Source organism: Pleuronectes platessa, chromosome 6 (assembly GCF_947347685.1).
Source record: "Pleuronectes platessa chromosome 6, fPlePla1.1, whole genome shotgun sequence".
Classification (NCBI taxonomy): domain Eukaryota; kingdom Metazoa; phylum Chordata; class Actinopteri; order Pleuronectiformes; family Pleuronectidae; genus Pleuronectes; species Pleuronectes platessa.
Window position 1 is genome coordinate 21,528,377 of NC_070631.1, and position 27,995 is coordinate 21,556,371.

Here is a 27,995-nt window from a genome sequence, read left to right on the forward strand (position 1 = left end):
TCAGAGTTTTCCCACTGAGGATATCAACAAAACGCTGCAGAGCTGGAGGCCCTTTGCTTTTTTTCTTACTCCTCAATGACTCAATCCTTCATACTTTCAAGGCCACTTTTCATAGCACCCTGCCCCTGTTCCTCACGCTCGCTTCCAAAACCATAAACGGTAACATCAAACACAACAACGGCAGCTGTCAGCGGGCATCACAAGTTAGCAGTGTTTGTTACTGGGGGACCTTGGCTAAATTCAGCAGGTCCTCAGCTAAAGAAAATAAGTTTGCTTTGATAGTTAGACACAAGAGGAAAATTGGAAAGGTTGTCAAAATAACTACCATCTTTGTGTTATACTCTCATACATTACTTAATTGCATGATGCAGTGACCTATTGTGTTATTACTTTTCATATACAAGTAGTGATACAATCATTCACTCAGTTGTGGACATTTTTGAAATATTTGTGTTTTACAGCCGTAAACTCTAAATCTAACCTAATAAACCCAAAGTAAGTGTTTGTATTAAAAACTCATTTCCAAGCTTCATGTAATTAATTTCTTAATTAGCGCCCAACACTTCTATGGATGGGAAAGACAATAACAGATTAACTGAAGCGCTTGGCACCACCAAATATCCCTTTGCAAATTGTTGCTTCTCATGTACGTGATGTGTAGTGGGCCCCTCGGCAGGTCCTGAATTAAAGTACAAAAAGACCATTGTTGAATTCAATTTTTGAAGTACAGCTTTAGACCCATAAGAAATGTAGATTCTCCCACTACCAAACTGGTTTCCCACAACAGCAGCTTGCATTTAATATGCCACATTGCCAGACTCACGTCAGGACTGTGATGAACACTTCACAGATATCATCCCATATTCACTCAGCAGTGTTCCTGTGTTGGCTCAAAGCTCGGCTCAGCTGCAGTTGAATAGAGCAAGGTGATAACCTGGGTCAAATCTCTTTTAGTTTACTCTTCCAGCTCAATTTTGGGATAAAGCAGTCGTTTTTATTAGACCTGACATGAGAAGCCTTTTCCTTTGATGTTGTGTTAGACGGCGGAGGCTCTTGCACGGGCGGACGTGTGAGGTATTTGAATGAGATGACAGAAAGTGGACATCTTAATATGAACAGTAATGGCGATAATTCCCCCCTCTTTCCCTGCCTTTGAACTGAAGCTCCCCTCCATTCCTGTCTGTTTGCGATGCATGCTTCCCGGAGGATCAGGCACCGTGGAGAGCCAGGTGCGAGGAGCAAGAGCTGATAAAGAAGCGAGGCTCCTATCAGGACGCAGTGCCTGATAAAGGACAACACTCGCTATCGCCACTTCCTGATTTATAGCTGCCGCAACCACAGAGGAACCTCCTCCTTCCCCCCCCCATTTTAAGACCCTTACATTTTATATGTATTTATTCTGTCACAGAAAATCCCTTGTTGACAATGTGTATATGTCTGGCTTCATGCACAGAGGCATTGTCAGGTTAAAAGAAGAAAGAGACTTCCAGAACTGTTGCCACTTATTTGCTTAAATTAAAATTCCCTCCATTGTAACTAATAAATCAAAATACCACAAATAATTGCCTCAAACTAAAAAAATAAGTTGATTTAGAGGAACCATTGATCCTGTACACTCCACTCGTCTTGTTCTTCTATAGGTCTGACGTCATAGGACATTGTGCTTATATACAGTCTATTGCTTCTACATGCAGCGTACTATGTTCTAAGTGTCATATACAACCATAACCAGTTCACAGTCAAGGCTGTTAATCCAGGAAGGGAGCGGGTGCCAGCACTAGATGGAGAGATGAATGAAATGAGAGAGTCTAAAAGAGTAATAAACAGATTAATAATGTGGAAGGGTCCAGCGGCCAGCCTCGCCTCTCTCAATTAGTGCTCAATCAGCAGCGGTTATTAGCCTGGCCCTAATTGAATGTGATAGTGAACTGCGCTAATGCAGTCTTCGAGGAGTAATTGGTGTCAGAGGGAGAGGTGCGTCTACTGCAGGCCGAGTCTCTCTCTGCGAGGCCTCGAGTTTGCTTTCTCCTTCATCTCCTGCCCTCGTGTGACCTCAGCCTGCACCGTGAACACCGGCTGAGTCCGCTACGCTATTACCTGCAGGCAGTTCCTCAAAACGCTCCAAGTGAATCACCTAAAAATGTCTTCAAGGGGGTTTCGGTATCTCAAGGCAGGTTTTTTGGAGAGCAAATGTAGAAATCCTCTGCCCGATACACTAGGAGCGCTGTGGATCGTAGAATAGATATGAAAAACCTTTCAAAGTGGTAAATAACCGGAAAGTGAAACTTTTCTCACTCATGTCTGTCCACTTTCCTGGTACCTGGTGCTCAGAAGCATCCCTGAAAGATAATGTTGGCAGCGTTTCTTCCATACCTCCCCAAAGGAACGTCAGTAGCCAGGTGATGAGGAGTACCTGGCACCACCTGCCTCACTAGATACAGCAATCGGTATTCAGGCCAGAAAGTTCAATGCTTGTCTCATCAGACCAGACAATCTTTTTCCTTTATGCGTTCAGGGTCCTTTAAGTGTCATTTGGCAAACTACATCCAGCCTGTCGTGTGGCTTTCTCTCAGGAGTAGTTTCAGTTCTGACCACTCTCCCATAAAGTGCTGATTGATGGAGCTTTTTTTGCAGAGAACCTCTGAAGCTCTGTGTGTTCAGTTATTCAGTTTCAGCTGTCTAAAAAAAAATTTGTTTTGGGTGGTTTCTCCTGTGATGGAGCCCACCCTGCTCCTGGGAACATCCCCGTGCTTTAGCATTTTTCCTTTTATCCTCTTCCTCAGATCCGTTCCTCTCTAGAACTCTGTCTGGTGGGGAATTTATTTTAGAATTTCATGGCTTGGGTTTTAGCTCCCACATGCATGTGAACTGTTGAACCTTTTAACAGACAGGTTTGTGCCTTTCTAAAGGATTTCAAATCAATTTATATGTGCTAAGACCAATGGTTTATATTATGACTATTGGCTAAGATTACCATGGTGAACATAGTGATGTAGTTTAATGTGAAGATTTACAGAGCAAAGCTGACCAAAGAATGGCAGAAGCTAATTCCTTTGCTGAATATCCATTTCAGTTTGAATTTGAAATCCGCTTCAACGCATTTTCAGATTAATGAAACAAAATAGATTTGATCCAATTTGCTGGTCTGCCAGCAAATTGGATCAAATCCAATATAAAAAGTGTAAAAGTGACCTCACATTTTCCAAAAGTATGGTATATGTATTAAAGCCAACTTGCCACCAGAGTCGTAATAACACCTGAGACACGCTCACATAAAGACACAGCCACTGAGCCTTCTCCTTCTCCCTTTTCACCACCCTAGATGAGTCTTGTGCCAACTGCTCTTTCGGGGCAATCTGTGATGCCCAGAGCGGACAGTGTGTGTGCACGTCGGAGTGTGTGGACTCCCACCAGCCTGTGTGTGGCAGCGACGGCACCACCTACAACAGCGAGTGTGAGCTGAATGTTTGGGCCTGCACACAACAGATGGACCTCAGAGTGTCCAGCCAAGGAGAGTGCAGTAAGTAATGCGCATGTTTATATGGTATGTGTCCCATAGTGAGATGGTATCTTCTTTTTTTAGTATCAACATCAGATAAAAAGACTTAAGTCAATCAAGCTGCACCAAATTGCTGACATTTATTGTAGCCAATGGCCCAAATGTTCCTATTTATCAAGATAATCCCCTTAGAAATCAGACAAAATGTCAAAAAACGCTTCTCACAGTGTTAAAGAAAGTAAAATGATTGAGCAATATATTATTAGCAAACAAACAAAACCAATCAACAAACAAAAGAACAGGGGTGTAAACATAACCTCCTTAATGGATGTAATAAAGGATTTTAAGCATGAATTTTAAGTTTAGACAAAGATGTACTCCGTTCTTTTTATTCAGGCTCTGAATACAATTTTGATATAAAAAATAAGGTTACTTATAAAGCTGCAGGCTTGCAGGTCATATTATTACCAAAAACTCAAATGGGAAATTACTGAGGAATGTGTGTGTAAGAAAGAAGTGGTCTGATCTCATTTGAATATCCATTCCAGAGATGAATTTTTAGTTCTGGTGAGAATAAAATCCATTAGCTCCATGAATATTTATTTTTCCCTTCCTGCTCTGAATCGTCCCTCTGCTGTGTGTGTGTGTGTGTGTGTGTGTGTGTGTGATACAGAAACATGTGGCAGCACAGTTTGTGCCTGGGGTGCCCGGTGTGTCCAGAATAAGTGCAAGTGCCCAGAGTGCTCCGGCGAGTCCTTATCGCCGGTGTGCGGCAGCGACGGCACCACCTACGACAACAAGTGTGAACTGGGAGTGTACTCCTGCATGCAGAAGAGCAGGATTGATGTGGCTAAAGCCGGCAGCTGTGATGAAGGTAGGAAATGGACTTTGAAATGGAGTAATTATGTTAACCAGTCGGCCATTGCGCTGGCGTAATTATCTTTATCAACTGACCTGTGATACAGTATTCAGTCATCTGTGGATTTTTCATAATGGTTGCATATGCCACCAGCAGGATGCCAACAGGTTAACACAGCAAAAGATGAGGCGAGAGTCACTGTGTGGCCATAAAAAGAAGAAAAAGCCTGTTACTGGAACAGAAATGACTTCTGGCTGATTAAGTTCAGGTCAACTGTATATTTTAGAGCTGATAATCTTCATGCTTTGCCTGTCTTGTTTGTTTGTGTATCAGTGCATCTCATTTCCTCAGCTGCCGTAAATAGAGGCAGGATAGCAGGTTCTTTATTTACCTCAAGAGCACATAAAGCCAAGCTCATAACAAGCCTCCCTGTTTCTGTGCTGCTTCCTCTTCTCTCTTGCTGCTGTTTCTTGTTAATGCAATTCAATACTTCCTCCATTTTTATTAGCTTTTTTTGCTCCCTTTCAAATCCTCTATTTCAAACCCTTCTTGTACGATTTTATTAAAAGGTTTTAAATTGTCACATTTTTTTCGAACGTACAAAGCACAAAGCTCCCCTTTTCGTTGCAGGCTTTTAGTGTGAAGTATTATCAACGCAGTACTTAGGAATGTATATTGGAGAGTGAGAATAATATCTACCTACCAATTCCCAAAATATAATAGGTATATAATTAGTTTTTATTTTATTTTAAATTGTTATTTCACCAAATCAGACTGACACAGATATTCAATCAATAATTTGAACGATAATCACTTTCTGTTTTGCAGTATGTCTTCAAAGTAAGAGCACAATGCTCCTTTTCCAGCTGTAATGCCTATTGTCAAGCTGAACCAGAGAGCTTTTATTTAGAAAAGTTGTGAACCTCCGAAATAGCCGACATGTAATATTTGCAAAAATAAAGGAAGTTCAGTAAATCATTCAAACATAAATATAAACAACACACTTGAACAGTGATAAAGCAAATTCAGTTTAATTTAATGAAAAACATTGACTATAAAATCTTCATAGCAGATGAACCAGGTAGGATGAACCCAAAGTTTCCTAACTTCACTCTGAACCATCGACTGTTTATAAAAAGCTCTGCACACAACGTCCAGCTCACAAACAGTAACAAGTGACAGTGTATTGTAGAGCTGTTTGAGGAGGACTGACCAATCACGAGGAATTATTCTGAAGAGGCTCGAGAACTGGGGGACCGTTCCCTACAGGCAGGTTTAGAAGCAGCTCTAGGTTCTGTTAAAACAACAGGGAGCGTCCCTGCAGACATTTCTCATGAGTCTTGATAACCCAAGTCATTTCACTTGGCTTTTATTAGGGGCTGCTGTCACAGCTATTGAATACCAGCTCATGTTTGAGAAATTGACGTTATGTATTTCATCAAGCCCTTCTATCCAATTATGCTTTACGTGTGTGACCGATGGCCCTTAATGTGAGCGTCCCCTGATTTCTACGCCCGTTGCTCCGCCGCCCCCCCCCCCCGCAAACTCTGTAAATGAGCTCTAATTCGCCGTGCAAATCACATCTCGATCAGCGCTGACAGAGCGAGGCAGCACATCACAGTCCCTCGCCCGGGCCCCGTCTCGGGGACGACTCTGGAGGGAGCGCATCGCGGCCCACCTCTGGTTGTCATGCAGACGGCAGCGGTGCCGTTCCCCCTGTGGCTGCTGGGCCGTCTCCGAGAAACGCAGTCATCCTCTGACAAGGTGTGAAGGGGAGCAGATTATACCTGCCAGCGGGAGGGATGGCTGGAGAGAAGAAAAGGGTGTAGATGGAGAACACGGCAGAAAGAGATGAGAGGAACCAACTTCCTTTTTGATTGCTAGCCGGGGGTGTTTCTTTCTTTTCATTTTTTCTCTCCGCCATTGTCTGTCATACTGGCCCGGGGCCTGTGAGCCGAATGGTGCCGCCAAAGCTCCTTGTGGTCGATTTAGCACTGTTTCATTGACGGAGACAAGTGACCTTTTTTGTATTTGGAGCATGAGGAAATGTGAAACTGTTCGCCCGCGATGCAGAATCACTGTCACTACACACACAGGCACCCACACACTCTGTCCTCATTGTCTTGTGTTGTGTGGTATCAGGCAGAGATGCTGTATTCCACCCACCCAGAGGCTTGGCTTTGCTTGGGGTGCCTGATGGCTTAGTTTTTCCTGCTTTATTCCTCTCTCATATGTCACTGAACGTCCTCCTTTTCTTCCATCACTTTCTCATTTTGATTTCGGAGAAAACCACCTGGCTTACACAATAGATTATTTGTCTTCTTCTTCTTTTCGCCCCATGCCTCCCAACCCCTTATGTCTCTCTCCGTTTGGCACTCCTCTCCGTCGAAATTGTGCCTCTCGACAAAAGGGGCACCGATGCTTTCACAGATGGGGGTGGAGATGGGATCGTCTGAAATCGATACATTTTCCCCTAGGGGCGTCCGCTAGTCATGTTTCTTTCTTTTTATTTTCTGCCGGCTCTGTCCTCAGTCCTTTTAAATTCTGAAGCACACCCTCCACAGGAAGTCTGGTGTGATTGTTAAACGAACAAAATCAAGTTGCTGTTTTTCCCCTCAAAATGTCTGTGTATGTGGGATACTACCCCCCCCCCCCCCCCCCCCGGGATATTTGTGGGGTAGGTTTGGCGAAATTAGGAGTACATATTTTTTAATACAGCACCCTGTCGCAAAATGTAATACCAAAGACTGTATTTTCTGGCACTGTTGTAGACAGCAGCAAAGCTCTACATCATCCGTGTGAACAACCCCCCCCCCCCCACACACACACACACACACACACACACACTCCTCCATACTTCATATCTAAGATAAGCCAGAGGAGGGAGTGAACATGAGATTAATTCTCTTACGTAGAGCCGACTTAAAAACCATCCTCATTAGTCTTGCTGGGGGGGGAACACAAAGCTTAAATGTGGAAGTTGTTTTCTCCTACCTTTTATTTAGCAGTAATGAAAAATGACAGTGTGCCCACTGTTGGCCATACAGGGAAATTTATCACCTGTTTAATTTCACACTCGGGTAGGCCTGGCCTCAGCTCCTTTCCTCGACACTGACAAAGTGGCGACTGAGAGCCGTGTATCACCTACAGGGGTTTTCCAGACCTTTTTTAATTGAATAGACATTTAATAAACACGATTATGAGCGCGGGATCACACAGTGATACACGGCCCCCACCCCGCTCCTCAAATCAAACTGATCAGATAAACACAGCCCTCAACCCTAATGGGGTAAAAACAAGAGAAGTAAAGTGCGAGCCCGGGAGGGGGGGGGGGAGCTCCTCGGCGTGAGATCAGCGGATTTTACCTCCATGCTCCATCCATCACATGCCCTGTAACCTTCTGCTAAGGGAGCTAGCTTCTTTCTCTCCCTGTGCCTTCTTCAAGCAGCCGCCACTAGGCTGGGGACGCTCAATCCCTCTCTATCCTATGGGAACTTTTATTTGGATAAACTCCCTGAGCAGAGTCGCTCGTGTGAGTGACTGATAGACGGAGGGAAAACAGAGGAGAGTGGCGCCACACCGCTTCCCCGGGCGAACGCCGCTGTCATTTTCGATCCTCGCCGTGATTTCAAATGATAAAACCCGAGTTGACATTCACACAGGTCGTGACAACAGAGGCTCCATGAGAATACCGGTCACTCCCGGAGTCACTGATGTTGACACAGCTAATCTGGTTCACCTCTTGCCATCCCTCCACTATTTACCCTCTCTTTCTCTTCTTCTTTCTCGGACACACACACTTCTGGACAGCTTTGACAAAAGCCCCTTCTCCATCACTTCCTCTATTATTTGCGCCGTCAAATCCTTGTGATGTTTTTTTCTCTCCTCCGTCTTTCATGGACATTATTCTCATGCTATTCATTTCCTTTCTCCCCGCCGCCGCTGAATCCTGTCTTCTTAATGGAGCTCCCTCGGCTAAATAGACTCTGGCTCCTGACATGATTGAGTAAAAAGGAACGGATGGGCAGAGCAGAGAGAATAGCTGATACAGCCATCATAGCTGGGGATGTATTAATTGAAAGGTTCCTAGGCAGCGCGGGTGGTGGGCACATGAAAGAGCAACAGCTAATTAGGACCCCTCTTTGCCCTTCACTTTTATTCATTCTGTTCTAATGTCTTACCTCTTTTATTTATTTATCTTGTCTCTGTAAGGGGGCCTGAGCGGAATATGAATTGGCTGCTCCTGCATTTCCCCTTGTGTTGCTGTCTTGCTGAGCTGGCGTACAGTACACAGGCACAGTCGGCCCACTGAGGGTCTCAGCTCTTATTTCTCTGCTTTCAAGTCGTACGCCAGTCGACCTGCGATACAGTCAGTGGCAGTTGGAAACCACTAACCGAGACCATTAGCCCCATCACAAAATGTTATGTTTAATTCGGACTGCGGGCTCGCAATCGATGAGCTGCAAGAGCAAAATACAAGCTCAAGGAAGAGGGTCGGAGGTGCTGCCGCTTCAAAATGAAGAAAGAGCGAATCTTTAACGAGTTCTGATGGATTCAGGAGATGTGGCCTGACCACAAAGCTCCAGCTTCATTATTGAATAAAACTAATGTTATTCCAACTAATGTGATTTAATTTTGTAAAGCACCACACACATACCTCACCAGTCCCGCCCCGCTGTATCGACCCCTCAGAGCTGTCACAGCCCATTCCTGGTGACCCATGTCAAAGACCAGACCAGAGCTTCATGGGCCCCAGCCCCTCCCCCGCACTGTGACCTGCTCCATAATCTGCTTTAGAAGATGGGCTATGCTAAGTGACACTTCCATCACTGCGACATTGATTTCACCATTAGCAGTGGCGCGTCAATACAGAGTGGAATGAGCCCTAAAAGTAGACAGACAGAGGAAGATACACCTTGATTACCTTTTGAGCCTTTCAGCTGCACCGGCAGCTTTTAGCTGGTCTGCGTTCTTTCCATTTTTTGAATAACAAATTTGTTTCAGATGAACTTTTTCTGCAAGCCCCCAACGTTCCTCTCGCTCTCGCTCTCCGTCTGATATTCTCTCCATCATTTCTTGCTGACTGCTTTCATTCCCTGCCTTCACACACGCTCACCATAATCTCCCCCAGGAGTTTCACTGTAGGTGAAATTTGCAACTTCAAAAGCCGGATCCTCCCCCTTTCGTAGCCTGCAGTCGGCAACAGCCCCCGATTTGTTTTTCATAAATGAAACATCAAGCAGGGCTGCTGGAAACGTTTTTTTTTCTACCGTCTCGAATCTGTTTTTCCTTATCTTCTCTAAAGTTTGCACAGCAGGTCAACAATGAGGGCAGTTTTGTGAAGGCACAAATCCTGCATAGTGATTAGTGATTTTTGTTTGCTGCTTCTTTTACCAGGAACACGATGTCGGCTTGAGCAGCGCACAAGAGGAGTTCTCTTTTAAAAAAAAAAAAAAAAGAAGCCTTTTAGTGCTGCCCTTAAATATTTGCTGGGCCAACTTTCTTGAAACTTTCAGGAGATAATTAGATTTGACTTTGCAATTAGCGGCAGTCTCATATCAGGGAGCAGGCACCCATAAAGGAGGCCACCAGTTCTCCCTGCACACTTGGAGGCCAGAGTTAATAATCCCCCCCCCCTTTTCGGGTGTGATTTAATTGAAATGAAAAGGATGCCTCGCTGGTGGTGCAGAGATGTTCTTAATTTATTTAGTCAGTCTCTTGCCCTCACTACGGTGGGTCATTATCTTGTTTTACCAACAGTGCCTTTGGTTCTCTCTCTGCAACCAGCGTGAGGGAAATGTAAATGATCTTCAGTTTGTGATGTTCCCGGTGTATAAATGAAGCTGTACCATAAAGAGAAAAGCAACTAGCACACTTCATCTGATGTGCTGATAAAAGGGGCATCTCCCCCTTGTGCTTGTGTATGTTTTATTAATGTGATTTTGTGTGTTTATGGTGTCTGAAGCAGACTGCGGCTCGGGAGGGTCAGGCTCAGGAGTGGAGAGCTGCGAGCAGGACCGCTGCCGCATGTTTGGAGGCTCGTGGGATGAGGATGCAGAGGAGGACCGATGCGTGTGTGACTTCAGCTGCCAGAGTGTGCCTCACAACCCGGTACGGCTGCCTTCAGCACCACTCCACAACCACTCACATGCTTTATTCCCTAAACACACTTCAAATGATGCAATTAGGGTCCATATTATGTCTGAGAGTTACAAAGTGCGACACACAAACATGAGACAAATAGTGTTATGACTGCGTATCCACAGTTAACTAAGGATCAATTCAATTTAGATTAGTAGTTATTGCAAATAACTTTTACAAGATTTATATGATTTTATGAAATGCAGACCTGAAAATGACTCACTGACTCAATTACCATTGAAACCATCTTTGAAGCATGATGGAAAAACTGGTGCCAAAAGATCACCAACATATTCAAGTGACACATAAGGGGAAAAAAACGGTGCTCAAACATTGCACAAAATTGACATTCCAGTTAATGGTACTTCTGAACAACTTATCCTGAAACTAGAAGGGCACTTGGTAGAGTAGATATACCTCCACTGAGGCGCAGCAGCCCCCCCTTATGCCCCACATTTCAATTCAGTGGCTCCTTGTTTCTTTTATTTGGTTTTGCACCAAATTGCACACACTCAGATTTCAAATATTACAAATATCTGTTCGGATTGGTTTTCAATTGGAGAAACAAAATCCTGGATCTGCTTTCTGATCCTGTTCCACACCACAGTAGTAATTTTCTCAGTTGTCGTGTATCACATAAAAAAATGATGATTGTGAAGACCATACTTTTAAACACACTACTGTTTCCATGCACTTAAATTAACTTTCACATTAAAAGTATGACATTGAATTGTGGATTAAACCGCATGTTGTGCAGTATCCAACTTTGTTTTGTTTTTTTTGCAGGTTTGTGGCTCAAATGGCAAAAACTACAGCAACGAGTGCGAGCTGAAGAAGGCCAGATGTGAGAATCAACAGCACTTGTTGATTCAGAATCAGGGACCGTGTGCAGGTTGGTGCATCACACCACTCACAGCTAGTGACATGGCAAAGAAGCAAACCTCACCAAGACTCATTGTCATTGACATCACATTTCTCCACTCATTTCATCCACTGATGGGGTAGAAATAGTGTGTAGATGGATTATGATTCTGACAGCACTGCTGTTGTGTGACCACTGTAGCCTGAAGCAAATCAACCAAGAGAAGGTTGTGGTTAAAGAGCCGCTCCTCTGAGGACGGCCAGTTAAGAATCTCTCTCACAGGCCCGTGTGTACAGATAAAGATAATGATGCCTTTTTCCTTGCCAGATATTCTGACAATTCAAACCATTAAACTTGTGCTCACAAGCTTGTTTCCTAACCCTCAGGATACCACTTTACCCCACTTACTTAAAAAAAGAGAGAAAAAAGACTGAATGTAAATGAGTGCCATCTATCATGCATATTAGTTGTCAGACCTGTGGTTAAGTAGCGAAGGTTCGTTCTTCCTTGCGAGCTTTTGCCTCCGATGGAAGCTCAGGTCGGGGAGCAGAGCAAAATGCACTTAAGGGATTTGGTGTGATCATCGCGGCCTCTTTGATTCCCCTCGGCTCTAAAAGAGAGGAGGATGGAGAGAGTTGAAGAGGGAGTGAGAATGAGCGAGCTGCCTGTGTTTTCACACACATCCCTACAGATTCTTCTCCTTCCTAAGCTGGCCTCCTTGGGCACTGACTGTCACGCTTCTCTACCATCCGTGGATAATCAATCCTTCTTTTGGAGAGCCCTCTATGGGTACAAGACCTCTGGGCTCTCCTCTCCTATTGGCTGATGGAAAAGAAAGACTCAGATCTTTGGGAATTTCACTGCCCTCCACATTAACTATGGAGGGAGAAAACTCGGCTTGACCTCAACTCCGATAGCAAAGAAGGAAAACACGCTACCTGTCAGTAGCGGAGCACCAAAGAAACCTTTTTTTAAGAACTATTGCAGGCTTGTCATCAACAGTGTCATCTGCTGCGCACACATTTGTAAAGTTTGCCTCTTACAGCACTTCAAACCATCCTTTATAAATGCCTGCAAACTCAAATCTGGGTCAAGGATTTCTGTGAAATCCAAAGAAATACAGAACTCATTGGTTTAGTAGACAAGCAGACGTGCAGATGCTCCCTCGGAGGAATAAAAAACATGGCTACAGGCAGAGAAAGCACAGACCTGGAAAACGCGAGGGCAATATTGTACATCACAGTGAGCTGCATTGTGCCGGACAATGGCTACTGGAGAGGAAAAACCCTTGAGGGGTGGAAGAACATATGAAATTAAAAGTTCTCCTTGTTCTAATAGGCTCAGTACAGATAGCTAAATGGAGCGCAGGAAAGTGGCAAGTTTAATGAACTGTGTCCAAAGACCATCTCTGGAGTGGGAAAAGCTCGGGGGAGAAAAAAAAAAGAGTGAGCCGAGTCGTCAGCATTAGGCTGAGGCTCATATCCACACCAGTAACATTGTGATTTATGGCCGCGGTATCTCCAGCCTCCAAACTCCAATGCTCAAATGAGCAACACAAGAAAAAGAGATCGGGAGGGGAATCGAAAGAGACAGAGGGAAAAAAGACAAGGGGAAGATTTCGGCTTTCCGGCTTTCTGTTTCCACAACTTCCCTTCTTTCCCTCCAAAGCCTTGAGAGAACGAGCACAATGATATTGTTTTGCCTCTGCCATTAAACAGACGCCCTTATCCTCCCACTGTATGTTCTGTCATTCTCTTCCAATTTCAGAAGAAGTGCAAGGTTCCGGGAACACATTTGTTTTTATTTTGTTGAATGTAGTTTTGTAACCGGAGCTGTCACACTGGTGTGAAGGCTGGCACATCCTTAGACAAAGAGGCTCTCCACATACTGTGCACAGGCAGAGAACCGCTTGGCTCATTCCTTCACATTATGCAGCATTTATTTATTTAAAAAATATAAAATAAAAAAATCTGGAAGGTTGTGGGGCAGCGGCACAATTCCATAATATTAGAAAAGAACAAATGAGAAAGAGAACATGCCTCCAAGTGGGTGGCGAATGTCCTCTCCGGCACACTCACCAGAGACGCCATTGTTTGTTTTCACTGGAGGAAGTAGAATCATTTCGTCCTGATTTTGAGCCATTGTGGGGGAAAGTAGAAAACAGAATCGTTATCTTGAAGCCGACTGCCAGCTTCTCCACCACCTCTGCTCCCCCCCTCCGAGCCAAACTCATTGTTGGCGAAAAAAGTTACACGTTGTTCTGAGATTGTGTCGTCTAAATCCCACTCAAATGTTGGTGTTCTTCCTCCATCTCCTTGTGCCATCCCCCCCCCCCCCCCCCCACCCCTATCTCTCCTCTACTTTTCCTTCCTCCCTCATCAGTGATTACAGCCACATCTCTGCCTGTGCTGAAAGCGGCTCAGCACTGCAGTCTGTCTGTGTACGGCTGCTGCTCCGACAACATGACGGCTGCCTCAGGAGTCGGACTGGCTGGATGTCCCAGTAAGTCCTCTTCCCCGTCCCGCCCGTGACCCTCTGCTGTGCTCCCGAGTTCTGTTGACGCGTTCGCTCACATTAGGGGGGGGGGGGGGGGGGGGACCGTAGATACTATCAGGCTGTTTCAGCACACAGGCCTTATTGTCCTTGACTTTTTACATTTGCAAAGTTGCAGAGCCGAGAACGTTTCATCTTAATCCAAGGAATAATTATGATAATCTCACACTGTATCAACATAGAAATCATCTGATGACTGATGATCTTGACGAATGATAAATGAAGGAGAAAACGCTGCATTTTGCAGTTAGAGAGGGGGATACAGTGTGGACGGGGGGGGATTCACACACATGAAGAAGGATATGCAGACATTCAGTAGAGAGGAAAGTCACCTAAGCACATTTTATCTGGAAGCTTTTTTTCTGGAATAATGCTTGGCCAGTATAAATCTTTAATACAGATTATCTATCATAATAAAACACTAGTCATCTGTTGCCAGTTACAAAGGAGCTGAGTCAGTCCAGAATCCACCAGTAGAAGCTCAAAGTGACATCTGTTGTTCTCCTCAGGCACCTGTCAGTGTAACCCGTATGGCTCCTACAAGGGCACATGTGACCCAGCCACCGGACAGTGTTCCTGTAAGCCGGGCGTCGGGGGACAGAAGTGTGACCGATGCGAGCCGGGCTTCTGGAACTTCCGCGGCATCGTGACGGAGAACATGAGCGGCTGCACGCGTAAGCAAACGCCTCTTTGCGTCTGTGCTGACTGAGCATGTGTACACTGTTGTACTGTTACACAACTCCAAGAGTAGGAGCAGTCGGTTGGTAAAGGTAGATTCACACCTACGGACAGAGTTGAGTCTATAGTTAACCTAACTTCAATCTGTATGTCTGAGAAAACCCACAAAGACATAGGGAGAACAAATCAAACAGAAAGATGATGCCCAAACTGGGATTTGAATTGGGAAACCATTGCGCCACTGTGCCACAATACAAACAATCAGAATTGAAATATTAAGTAAATAAATGTCATGTTTCGAAAAGTACAAACATTGTATTTTATACCATGTAGACTGTAAATGTTAACTTCAAGATTAGGATTAATATCTGTGAAGTGTTGGAAAGTAAAAAGAATAGTGGTTTATATGCCCTTCAGTCATGTCACAACTGTACTGGACGGTCTGTATTCTTTTGTATTCAAGTGAGCACTGGGGTCATGGACCCTTGTTTGTCTTGCTGTAATGCAATATGGTGACCAGCTCGTACCCTGCCACTGAGGTATCATAGGACATTCGCTTCCAAAGCCACAGGGTATTTTCAGTCAGCAGCGGGAAGCCTGCAGTTGCCTCACCCCTGGCCTGACCTTAACAAGGTTTACACACACACACACTCACCCAACAACACAGCAGGCAGCGCACCAACACCAGGTTGAGCTGGAGAGCAGGAAAAACAACACACATCATTGATTCTGTGATGGGGTGGATGTCCTTCCCTACGGTTGTTTTCTTGAGTTTCTGTTACATATTCCTCCTCCTCCTCTCTCAGTTTCCCCTAAGGCAGGATGAACTGTTCCCAACCCTTGACTCCCCGACAACAATGTAATAGGGTTCAGAGGCTTAGGTCGCCTCGGACACACTTTAAACGTAATAATTCCTTTTACTGTCACCGTCCCGAATTGCTGCTTTTTCCTCATCAATCCCTCTACCCCTCTTTTCGTCTCCCTCTCCACGGCAGCATGTAACTGCGACGCCACAGGCTCGGTCCGGGACGACTGTGAGCAGATGTCAGGTCTGTGTTCCTGCAAGACGGGAGTGAAAGGCATGAAGTGCAACGTGTGTCCAGACGGAAGCAAGATGGGCATGAATGGCTGCGACAAAGGTAATAAGAGAGCGTGCCGAGGCAACCAGTGGAGCGTTAATAAACCACACACACACACTCATACTCACACGCATAACCAGACACACACTTCCTAAGTGTTCCTCTGTCTCTCGCCTGACCGTGGATCAGCCTTGCAGCTCCCAGGTCTTTCTCTGTCTGCTCTTCACATCAATCTGGTCTATTGGCACTGGAAGAATTGGCTCCAGGGAGGTTGATCAATACTGATTAGGAAAATACTTGAGTCTACAGCTGACACATGACATATCACCCATGGATATTTTACTTTCTTTACATCAGCTTCCATTTTGGACCATTCACTTGAACGTGGATGTTTGTACTCCACGCGTTAGGACTATTGATTACACTTGGATTAATAATTAAAAGCGCTCCAGCGGTTGCGCTAGCAAAAATCCAGTTGAAGCATAGTTGGGCTCATGCTGCGGGAGCCTGTTGCTCCTTGATTAAGATGCACCATCAGATATCGACAGGAAGTCAAAGGCTTAATGAAGCCAGCCATCCTGGCACAGTGGTGGGGCACTGTGCCACACACCCTGCCAGATGAAAAGGTGGTGGCACATGAAAGCAGGAGCGGGGGGGTACGCTAAGCCTCTTTAATGTTGCAACAATGCAAACACCCCACGCTCACAGTTGGCCGGTCGATGGCAGGTTCCCAAGCTCCGGCTCCTGCTGCGGAAACTTCCAAGGCTCCAAGACATCAAAGGCAGAATATCCTGAGCGCACACCTTTACACAAAACGAGACATTACTCATATTTTCTACCCCTGTAAAATAGTTTAGGGAAAGTGCTGTGGTCTATGAAACCAGGTGTAAGTCACACTGTGTGACATAAAGATAGATAGACAATTTTATCATTATATTACCACTGCTGTACTGTTATACAGATTTCCTCAGCCTGTCCCCAACTCTTTGACACAGTTTAAACTCAACCATGATGGAAGTTGTGGTTATCTAAAACCCTAGCTACTAATACTAGTGCTACCACTCCACCAAGACAAGCCACCACTTGCTAAATTAGTTGATCAAGAACATAAATTATGTCTTTAATGCAGATTATTCTCTACATGCAATACAACTTCTTTTGTTTTGAACCCAAACCACAGTTATACATGCTAACATCACGCTGACACACAGTCTATATAAAGATGGACAACACGTGTCCACTTCCTACTTTTCATAAATGAATCCAAAACATCCCAGATATGAAAGCTGATCATTTCGTTTGGAGCTACAGGCTGCGCAGTAGTGATAAAAAAAAAAAATTAAAACCAGACTACCTGAAAGAGAACCACTGCTAATGATGGAAATAATCTTTGATAAAAATGCATTTGTAACTTTGACTTGTCAATTTGGTCCTTGTCACATCCACTAACATGGAGGAATTCATGACCTATATTGTATACAGCCACCAGGGGGCAATTGCGATTCATTGATTTCACTTCTGGGGAGCAGTCATAACCTTTATATTTGTCTTTATCTTTACATACTGTCTATTTGCAAACACCAAGCTGTAGATTGGAGGGTGGAGCTCGACACCAGCGGGAGGGCCCCCCCCACCCCCCCCTTTTAGTCTGAATCAGAAATCTTCAGTGTGACCTTCTACAAAAAAGTGCAATATGCTCAGAAGCAACGGCAGCTGCATTAGTAAAATGCTGTGTATATGAATATGGCGAGAACTCGTCTTTTGTGTGATTACATTCACATTTCATCATGCTGTACAGATCTTGAGAAACCATTTTAATGGTTGTTTGTAGGCAGAACTTTAGCACGCTTAATAAAAGTGAGCAAGAGTCCTGTAATTTTAAGACATTAAATCTGCAGGCAACTTTATTTTTTAATTTAGCTCCACACTTTCGTACAACTGCTACAGTCAGAATTCATAAAGCAGTGTCTCCGCACTGCTCTAAATGGTTTGAATATGGAGTTGCAACAACACGATCTCATGTGCTCCGCAGGTCCCGAGGCTCCGGCTTCATGTGAAGAGCTGGTGTGCAGCTTCGGAGCTTCCTGCATCGCGGTGAACGACCAGGCCCACTGCGAGTGCCCCTCACCGGACTGCGAGGAGAAGAACAAATCCAAGGTGGGAACCGTGGGAAGAAACAAGTCGTTTGAATCCACAAGTTTTCAACATGGCATCGATACAGAGACGTTGTGTCGGTGGCCCGCGGGAACTCATCATGTGTTCTAAACTCCCCCCTCTCCATCTCTGTCACCGTGGAGCAGGTGTGCGGCTCCGACGGCGTGACCTATGCCGACCAGTGCCAGCTGAGGACCATAGCCTGCAGACAGGACAAGGACATCACAGTGCTACATTTTGGACAGTGCACAGGTGAGCCCCGTCCGTACCCCCATGCATCACACCTCGAACAGACGGCCAACTGTTGTCAAGCGCCCCCCCCCCCCTGTTCGCAAGATAATGAGCCGCGCCGTGGACCTCAAATTATCTCTCTCCTGCTGTTTCTCCTCCTCTCCATCTCTCCGCGTCCATCCCAGAAAGTAAAGACACAGCAAAGTGAGAGAACTTTAGCGTGAATTAATCGCTTCCTTCTGCGAGAAATTACCTGCACATAGCAGCAGTTTGAGCAGTGATTCTAATCAGAGATTAGGCAAATCCAAGTATTTTTCATCGCAAAGGACACATTCCTGATGAGCGGATAAGCTCAAAGTCACATGTTCAGCAGTCATTTAGTATTCATTTAAATTCTGCTGAGAATTTTGCTTTTCATAGTTTCTAAATCTCTATGATTAACATTTTCAAATAGGAAATGTTTAGCTCATTTCCCCGCATGGAGTGTAGTGATATAAGCCCCGTCTTCCTCTCGTGAGCGGTCGGATGACGGGGACATCATGTGCGACACAGAGGAAACATTAGAACAAGAAAGCGTCAGCTGCTGTGACATTTCAAATCCCAGCGTTCTGCAGTTTGACTGGAGCTCGAGCTTTGCAATCCCAGTAGATAACAGTGACTCTTCCTCTTTGGTTTGTCGAACCTCTGTCGGGATTTGGCATCATCTTCACCCCCCCCCTGTGGGCAGATGTATGGTTCCCCTCGCAGCATTATTCTGGCAGCAGCACAAGGCTACTTCAGTGTGACGGTGGATGCAGAGCCCACGTGTACCGATTAGAAGGTGCAGCTCCCGCCCCTTCGTCCAGATGCCGATGGACATTGTTTGGATCAGTGTAGTAGGTGCTCTGACATGTGCCAGGGCCACGGCTTTCATGTCGAGCGAAGTTGTTGCGCCGTCTGCCAGCTTGCATCACAACAGGGTTCTAGAGATGCCGCCGGCGAGGGAAGGGGAGTGCCAGCTGTGTGGCTCTGGCCACCAGCCACTGCCAGGTGTCTGGCAGTTTGGGTCGCTAAAATGTCCATTCACCTCATCGCTCAGTGGCCATAGCTCAAGTGACCAAATACTTTTGTCCTCTCATTCATCTGTCTTTGTCAAACCCAAGCTATGCCATATTCATAGGCTGTTGCAGTTACACAAATAAGAAAATAAAATATGCTCAGCGAGAGATCAACGAGGCTTTGATAATTCCCTGAACATCTGGATATTAGAAATTCAGCGCCGTGGGTTACCAGCAAAAGGTGCCAAAATCCAGTTTGGTTTCACATTCCTCTGTTGCCTGGCAATAGGGATGTGGGTTGTATGTAATCCCTCACCTAACATTGCAGCTCAGAGGAGGCAAGAAGACGCCTCACAGCAGACATTTTCTCTCTCCCGCTCTCGGGGGAGGAAGAGGCGGGCGAGCACTCGGGACCACCGACAGCCACAGAGGATCTTTAATTTTTTTTTCTTACGGACACGGTGGCACCGCGGGTTGCTGCTCCGCCGCTGCTGTCGGCTCGGGGGTTAGATCTCGAGCTCATTTCACGTGTGGCTGGGTGCGAATTAGCATTTGCTCTGCCTCCACCCCTCGCCACTCTGCAGCCCTGCCCGCCCGCCCTCCCCCCCGCTGCTTACATGCCGCGCTTCCAGACGCCCGGCCTCAGCGCTGTGGCATGCTAATGCTCACCAAGCTGCTATGTAGTTGGAAAAGAGAGCAATGCCAGGGGCTTAATGTGTGAATATTGATCTTTCTTTTTAACATCATTGGTTCCTCACAAGTTTTGATTATACTGCAGGGTGTGACTACTGCTGCACAGCAGTGGCGGCTGGTGATAATATTTATTTGTGGGGGCCGCAGTGTTGGAGGGGGCGGGGACAAACAAACTGAAGCCAGACTCAAAAACAACACAACATTCAATATGCCAGTCCTGTAGCCTTCATCGAGCTGCTTAGCAATGCTTAGCCTGCCGCAAGATTGTGACCTGATTGTGTTGTCTAGATGACTGTGGGAACTTTCATGTTGTTTGCATTCCTCAAAGACATGTTTTAGGTCTCGCACCCACGTCGTTGTCCACAGTACCTCCGTGCCGACACCTTGAAACAGCCAACGGGGGAAGACATAACTTTTTTCCTCGATTGAACGCCTTGTGAAAGGGTGTTTTGGTAAAGATATGACCGATTTGCCACCTGTATCAATTCCCCCCGGAAAATCTTCAACAAACAGTTAAACAGCAGCCTCGGGTCCCAAAAGTTTAAGAACTTACATTCGCCCCGTACCAGGAAGTATTTAGACAGACATAAACCAAATACAATTTGAAGACTATTTCAATTGAATGCTCACACGGTCTACCAGGCGCATTGTGCGAGTAAACTATTATTATCTAATTAAATTATGTTTAAATAGGCTTTTTTTTGCTCAGGATGTTTGAGAAGTTACTATTATTAACAAGCTGCCACTGCTGCACAGTCTGCCACTAATGGGCAAAATCACCTTCAAATCTGTCGGCCTGTGGCAGAGAACTTGCAACTAGTTCTGATGTTACCCAGCTCTCTGAAGTCTCTGAGCTAAAAGGCAGCGCAGCCACAGAGTGTGGGGGGGGGGGGGGGGGGGGGAGCTTTTCTGGCTTCTCTGCTGCGTCTCAGCAAAAGATGAAGCGCTGAGACTTCCAGCTCAAAAAGCAAAAGCTACTGTACCAAGCACCCGGGGGAGGGCATTTGGGCCAGTGAGCAAATTCGAAGCGCCAAGGGGGAAGTGACCACCAAGTTGGCGAAGCCCTGCCTCCCCCATATGGTGTTATCACCTGTAGGTTTGCGGCAAATTGGCAACGAGTGTCAGCATATGGCACCAGCAGCCCCTCCCCTCCGCCTGTGTGTGTTAGCCAGGGTGCTGCTGCCTTCACCATTTCTCTCCCATGTCCTGTGATTTTCTCCCATTATTCAAGCCCTCAGTCATTTTACCCTGCCTGTAGTCTTCCACTGCAGACTTAGTTTACTTATTTGTTTTGTTCTTTCTGATTTAATCCCTTTACTTTAGAGATTTTGTTCCTATCATTTTCTTCCTCTCGCCTGTGTGGTTCCATTGTCTTTCTGCTCCGGTCCCCTGTTTCCCCCTTTCCTCCTCCTCACTGAGCTCGGCTGACATCACAAACAATCTTAATAAGCACCTTTCAAAGATAACCACATGGCTGACACAGGCCAAGATGACAGTGATTTTCTTCTTCCCACCCTGTGACATGGCCGTCCGTATAAAGAAAGCTGAAACACAGGCAAACGGACTGTTAAACCAAATTAAGAGAAGCGTCGGCTGAACAGACTGTGCTGCTCGTTGTTCTTTTCTTTGCTTATCCCACGTCACAGTAGCTCGCTGCTTGGTCGCTGTGCACGCACGGCCCGAACACACATCAGACATGTTCCGTGGAGCGAGCAGCCTGACGCTGAGCTTGCCACCTGACTGACAGGTGTAGCCATGAGGAAAGGCGACGCCTGCCACCCGTTCTCGGCGATAGCATCACAGTTCTTCGCTCTCCACTCCAAATCTCTCTTTCAGCAGAGATCTGCTGAGCTTTAAGCTGACACCCTGTGTGTCTCCCGGGCTTTCTGCCGTCTCAGTAGGTATCACATTTCACACCTCAGTAAATAATTGCAGATCAAATAGCAGATTATGGTAGTGTAATTAAAGCCTACACATAATGTTCGGTAAATCCTAATGAAATGGAAATCTATGGTATAGGGTTTGTTTATAATCTTCTATTCATTTCACCTACATGCTAACACATATCTATATTCCTGGTATATGAAGAAGTAAAGGGGGAATGGCGGTATCGTCACGCCTGCTTGCCTCTGCAAAATCTGAAGGACTTACTTCTGTAGTATCTCCCTGCCAGCTCACTTCTCCCCCTCAGGAGTTTTTGTCCTATTTATCGTTCTTTTATCGCAGGCAGTTTGTCCTTTTGCACCGGAGCTTTTTGCATTGGTAATGATGGTCTCTGCAGAGAGCCTCTCCCTCATTTGGAGGGATTCTTTTTTTCTTTTTCTGAAGTGTGTGTGTGCGTGTCTGTGTGTATCTGTTGACAGCGGAGTGTTTGTGGTGGCGTTGACGGATGCTCATGCTCTCTGTGAGCAGCAGTCTGCCTTCTTTGAAGCTAGAGTTAAAGCCGGCTTTTTTTGCCCCATTTCTATCAATCATTCATCACCGGAGGCACTGGCTGTTGGTGATTAAAGCTTTGCTACTGGAGGGCCACATTTGAATATGGATATATAATTCACAGGCATTGGCACAGCATGTTTGCAGCACGCAAACATGGACATACAAACAATTGCATTCCATGTGTTCTCACACACAATCGCACCACATTCTTTGCATTGACACCAACTGGAGTAGCTCAGCCCTGTTTGGGCCACATAACTCATCTCAAGCTGGAGCACACTTCATTGCATATAACTCTGATTGCATGATGTCATCTCTTCCTATGTCCCATAACCACTCTGTATATCAATGAGCTTTCATTCCTCAGGGTTTTTCAAGTACAGGTTCCAGACATCTCAATCGTTGCAGGGTTTTTAATTAGAGCATATATGTGTTTTATTTTTTTTATGTAATTTCATAATGACGTTGTTGTGCATCAGGGAGAAGGGTTAGAGGATCGAACAGGACATATTCATTCTGTCAGCGTAGAGGTAGAGATGTGGTCAGCACTAGGATGTATTGATCATCAAGTGGCTTTGATGTGGTTTATTGGTTAAAATCAAACATTTCCATCTTTGCTCCGTCATTCATCCATTCCTTGCTTCCTGCCCTTCCCTCCACCAGAAACCATCTCCGAGTCGGCAGAGCGACCAACCCCCAACCCCTTCACCACCACCCCCAGCTCCAATGCCGCTGTCTCCATCACCACCGCAGCCCCCATCCCCACCAACATGGTGTGGGCCATCCCACCTCCGAGGACGGCCGAGACAGAGACCACCCAGCAGCCCCCGGCCACCACCCCATTTTCTACTCTCACCCACAACCGCGCACGAGCTAACGACCACCAACACCCAAACATCCACATCAAGCCACCTCCGTCAACCACCGCCTCATCCCGCAGCAGCCCCCCTCCCTCCGCTGCAGTGTCCTCTTTCGAGGGCTCGGGCAGCGGGGAGCCAAGCGGGGACGACCAGACGGAGGAAGAGGACGAGCCGGAACTGGAACCAGGTAGCGGCGTGCCAACAGAGGCCAGTGGGGCAGAAGAGACTGTCGGTAAATCACTGCTCTTTCACTTCATTATCCACAATGCTTTGGGTGTTTGTGTGTGGGGGGGGGGCTAGACAAACTCACACGTCTCTTAGCTGACATCATAATACATTCATGCCATCATCTGTTGATTGAGAGTTACACAGAAATCAGCACAGGCTTATGTATTTATGTATTCTCCACATTCTCCCTCCTGGCCGTAACAGCTGGGAGAGAGAAATGTCAAAGCCAGGCTGGTAAATCTAAGTAAACAGATGCTGTTGGTGTCATTTCATCTTGCAAAAGATGTATCTCTCAATTTCAGAGAGAAAGGAATATATTCGCATGGTTTAGTGTTGAAGCATCACCCATGCTCTTTTCTTCCATTCCACCAGCGCTTGCTCTCAGCAGCTATAGCAAAACAAACCAAGGCTCTGTAAAATACACTCTGTGCAGGCCAAATGAAACTGTTGGCCCACATCTGGGGATCTCTGGAGTCCGACTTGACAGGCTGATGCGACTGAGAGAGTGTGTGTGTGTGTGTGTGGAGGCTGTGTACCTTGTCACATGACTAGTCTCAAATCTATCTCGACATGCCCCCCTGACTGTAACAGCCAGCTGCGGTTTGTGGGCCTGTGCTCGGACAACAAGGGATGACTGAGACTTTTCAATCACAACTTTTTTTTCTCCTGTTGTGGCTGCTCGTCTATCCATCCACCTTGGCTGACAGCTCGCCATAACAGGATTGGATTGATGGAACAGCATGAGCCCCATTGCGCTCTTCCTCAACTCTTCCTCTTCCTCCCCTTCCTTGCTCCTTCTCCCAGAGTCAGAGATTTATTCTCTTGTCAGAGGCTGACCAGGGTGCTCAGTGACGCGAGGAGCATGTCGCTCTTCTGCCAAGCAGGCCCAGTGTCTTGTGGCTCTGTGTGTGTGTATGTTTGTGTGTGTGTGCGTGTGTGTGTGTGTATGTGTTACCTGTGCTTGCTTTGGTATATATATATATGTTTATATTTATACCTTTATACGAGCAGAGTAGGAGATTAGAAAGTATAGATTTCAACATAGTAAACATACAAATTTTGTTTTGCAGTCTGTTTGTGTATTTTATACATTGTGTGTGTCAAAGTTTTATCTTTGTTCTGTGTGTGTGTGTGTATGTGGGTGTGTTTCTGTGTATGACTATGTGAGCGTGCGTGTGTGTGTGTTTTACCCTTATCTCCCTTTCCATTCGTCTCTCAGTTTGACCGATTCCGAGTGCACATATCACTGTCTGACTATATAAATGTGAGCAGGTCAGAGGTGGGTGGTTTTACGTTTTTTTTCCATGCTCTGTTAAAATCTGCTCTCCTCCTGCATCTTCAGCTGTCTGTGTGTGCATGCGTGTGCGTGTGTGTGTGTGTGTGTGTGTGTGTGTGTGTGCATGTGTGTGTGTTTATTTGACAGCCCCTCACGGCTCCCAATGGAGTCGTGCAGCATCCCCACGGCCGCTGTGCGCTGTCCTCACCGCCGGCACTCTCCCCTTCAGCCCAGCATTTGTAAATCTGCGGACCACATGCCAACAGATGCCCTATAAACCACCCCCACCCCTCCTCCCTCCTCTCGCATCCTTTGACCGCGAGTCCTTGAGCGAGACGTCCCCTTGCCTCTGACGTCTTTACGACTTGTTTAGCCGCTAGCTGTTTGCCTCCGCAATTATTTCTAATCTCAGTGTGGCCATAAACTGCGCCGCTTCGACCAAGACGCCGCCTCCGCCAGCACCGCCATTAGAGAGGACTCAGGTTGGGTCTGCTCCTGTCCCACACTCATTCTTCAGAGAGAACGACTGGCCACTTTTATGTCCCAAGATAGCCAGATATACAGTGACTGTAACACAAACCACTGTAAGGTTTTTTCCCCCCTCTCGGTGAACCTTGAAGGTAACTGTCAGCCAACCAATCAGCAGGGAATGGCTACTACACACCCCACCCCCTACCCATTTAACGTGCTCCCTGAGCCACATGACTGGCAGCAGTGGTCATTATGTGCTCTCTGCCGGACGAAATGAGTTCCAGTTGTAAAATCAGTTCCCATGAAAATGCCGTACAATCACTCCTGACAATGCCTTTATCAGATCAGTGCTCAGCAGACTGAAAACACTGAGCCACCTGCAAGGAGTTCAGACCAAAAGAAACAGAAGGAAGTCGTAGATTTGAAGCTAAGAAACACCACCTGTCCTCAGCACCTCCACAGTGGTCACTGAATGGATACAGCACGTGCACATTCAACGTGCACAGTTAACCACCAACCTCCAGTTCTCCCTTTTGTTTTCTGAGATAAGCTGTTTTCAAATGCTGCGTTTATTAATTTTATGAGACATGTTTATCACCCCTAGGTACCACGCTGGCGAGCACGACTGTACCCTTACCTGAACTAAGGTCATCCTGCGACAACACGGAGTTCGGCTGCTGTCCTGACGGCAAGACGCCATCCAACACTCCAGAGGGCGCCAACTGCCCCTGTAAGTCAATACCCCTCCAGACCCTGCAGAAATCCCCTTCTTACCCAGCTGTCCCTCCTCCGTCTCCTCTCTGTTGGTCCTCTGTGATAAGATATGATAAAAGAGCTGAAATCTTGACATCACTAACTGCTGCTCCACGAGCTTCTGTGACTGAATGCAGCGAGTCAGAGCAGCGTAAATCTCCACTGAGTCAACGGTGTGTTTTTGAGAAAGAGAGATATGTTTCCAGGTTTCACTATCTTCGAAGATATAGCAAAACAGTATCTGCTACACCTCAAGCGATTAGCGAGCATTCATGTCTGAACCCTTTGTGATTTTAGAAAATTCAAACAATAAATAATTGGTCAACTTTCAAGAAACAATGGCAATCATTGAGGGAATAGTTCGCCACTATGGAAATCTTGTAAAAATTTGAAGGTTAGATGTTACAGAGGGAAACAGCTTGCCTCTCTCCCAAATACAAATATAACTGCACCTCTAAAGCTCACCAACCAACACTTGTTAATTGCGTCTCTGTTTAATCTGTACAAAAACAGAACAAATTATTTTTTTTTTATTTTGTTATCTGCCTACTCTTTTCTTTTGCTTTCAATTCCTTTGGGCTTGTGGAGAAACTGTTCGTCAGAGCCTTCTTAATCCAGAAATAAATACACGTATTTACTATATATTTAGGAAAAAAATAAGTAGTTCCCTACAAAGGTCAGATTTCTATATTAAGATCCATGAATTATTCTTGGAGAAATAAAGGGGGTAAATTATTTCACAATGTTTAAAAGAAAGGCCTTGATTTGCCTCCTGATCCAGATCTGCACCAAAATGTAGTGGTCTCTCCCCTGGCCCGTTCTCTACCATCTCACCGAATTCCTCGGTAATTCGATAATTCGTTGTAGTTAATGCACAATTGTTCAAAATAACTGAGACAGACAAACAAACACAGACAAAAACGTATCCTCCTTTGGTGATGATAAGAAAACAAAACATGACAGATCCCTGAACACTCAGATAAACTTTGGCCTTTTGTTGTTCTTCATGTGTCAGTGTTCAAATCACATACATTTAAATAACTAATTATAATAGAGAATTATAACAATGCACAGATCGTTTGTCTATTTCTCATCTACATTACTCTTCTCTACTCTTCATATATTAAACTCAATTTATAAACGTAATTTCTTGATATATCAAGAATCGTCATGTTTTTATGGAATGTTTACTTTGGCATTAGTGATATTGAGCCATCTGCCTCCAACAACCAGATGGACAGGTGTTTGATTTTTTGCTGATTTCTGCAGCAGTGCTTTGATAAATCACCTCCCTCATATGTAAATGATCATATTGGTGAGTGGAAGAAAAGAAATACACATTGAACCGTTAAGTCTGACATAAGAAATTTGTGTTGATAAATTTGATAACACCTCATAGTGTGACACTGATATGAGTCATACTCAAAGCACATTTTCATTCCTCTCGTAATTCTGAGTAATTTTGAATTAAGTTTGGTTTTAATAGGGTCAAGGAACCTTTTTTCTTAAAGAGGCCCTTTGAATTTTCAATCCTTTGTGAGCCATAAACCAAATATAGTTAACACCTATATCTCAATGATATGATGCCTGGAGCTGCCTCCCTTTGGAGTCTGATGTCAGATGGTAGTGATAATGCTACTCACAGCTGGTTTTAGCCAAAACAACTCGCTCCAACAAACCTTGAGTGACACGCATGGTTTACAGAGACAGGAATGCTGCCGTCGTATATTAACGTCTGCAGAGATCCCAATCACAAATTCACCACAGGCTTGAGAGACAGTGTGAAGTGGAAATTGCTTGCGGGGGTCACCAGTATTAATTAGAACTATATTTATTATGTTGAGCCAATATACTCTGCGATGGTTCTTCAAGACAAAAAACTAACTTTGGAACAATTTTATGTTGCCTGTCTCTAGCAGCTCCGAGCTATGAGCCTGCATGCCACACAACTTGAACACTGTCTCTGTAAAAATGCACTCTTGTGAATTAAGCTTTTTGGGCTTCCAAACTCAGCCAAAGAGCATTTTCTATTTCTCAAAACATTTGTCCCAGCAACTTATCCAGTAAAGCTGCATGTTTCCAGCTGTAATGATGCTCAAAATTGACCTTTTCATCTCTATGAATGCATCAGAGACTCAGAGGCTGTAGGTTCCCCAGTCCTAGTTTGATACGAGAGTTAACGTCA

At 45.4% G+C, this 27,995-nt stretch overlaps 1 protein-coding gene across 4 annotated transcripts in view; it reads left to right on the forward strand.

Moving 5' to 3' along the window:
• Positions 1 to 27,995, forward strand: part of agrn (agrin) — a 247,112-nt gene that overhangs the window by 177,410 nt on the left and 41,707 nt on the right. For 2 of the 4 annotated variants that reach the window (XM_053424037.1, XM_053424039.1), the window contains 11 exons: positions 3,323 to 3,520; positions 4,173 to 4,373; positions 10,324 to 10,469; positions 11,286 to 11,391; positions 13,744 to 13,863; positions 14,424 to 14,588; positions 15,588 to 15,731; positions 17,704 to 17,828; positions 17,972 to 18,077; positions 22,886 to 23,314; positions 25,662 to 25,787. In XM_053424037.1, coding sequence (XP_053280012.1) covers positions 3,323 to 3,520; positions 4,173 to 4,373; positions 10,324 to 10,469; positions 11,286 to 11,391; positions 13,744 to 13,863; positions 14,424 to 14,588; positions 15,588 to 15,731; positions 17,704 to 17,828; positions 17,972 to 18,077; positions 22,886 to 23,314; positions 25,662 to 25,787 — 1,866 coding nt within the window. The remainder of the gene's footprint in view (positions 1 to 3,322; positions 3,521 to 4,172; positions 4,374 to 10,323; positions 10,470 to 11,285; positions 11,392 to 13,743; positions 13,864 to 14,423; positions 14,589 to 15,587; positions 15,732 to 17,703; positions 17,829 to 17,971; positions 18,078 to 22,885; positions 23,315 to 25,661; positions 25,788 to 27,995) is intronic. The other 2 variants (XM_053424038.1, XM_053424040.1) reach the window with 1 other exon arrangement.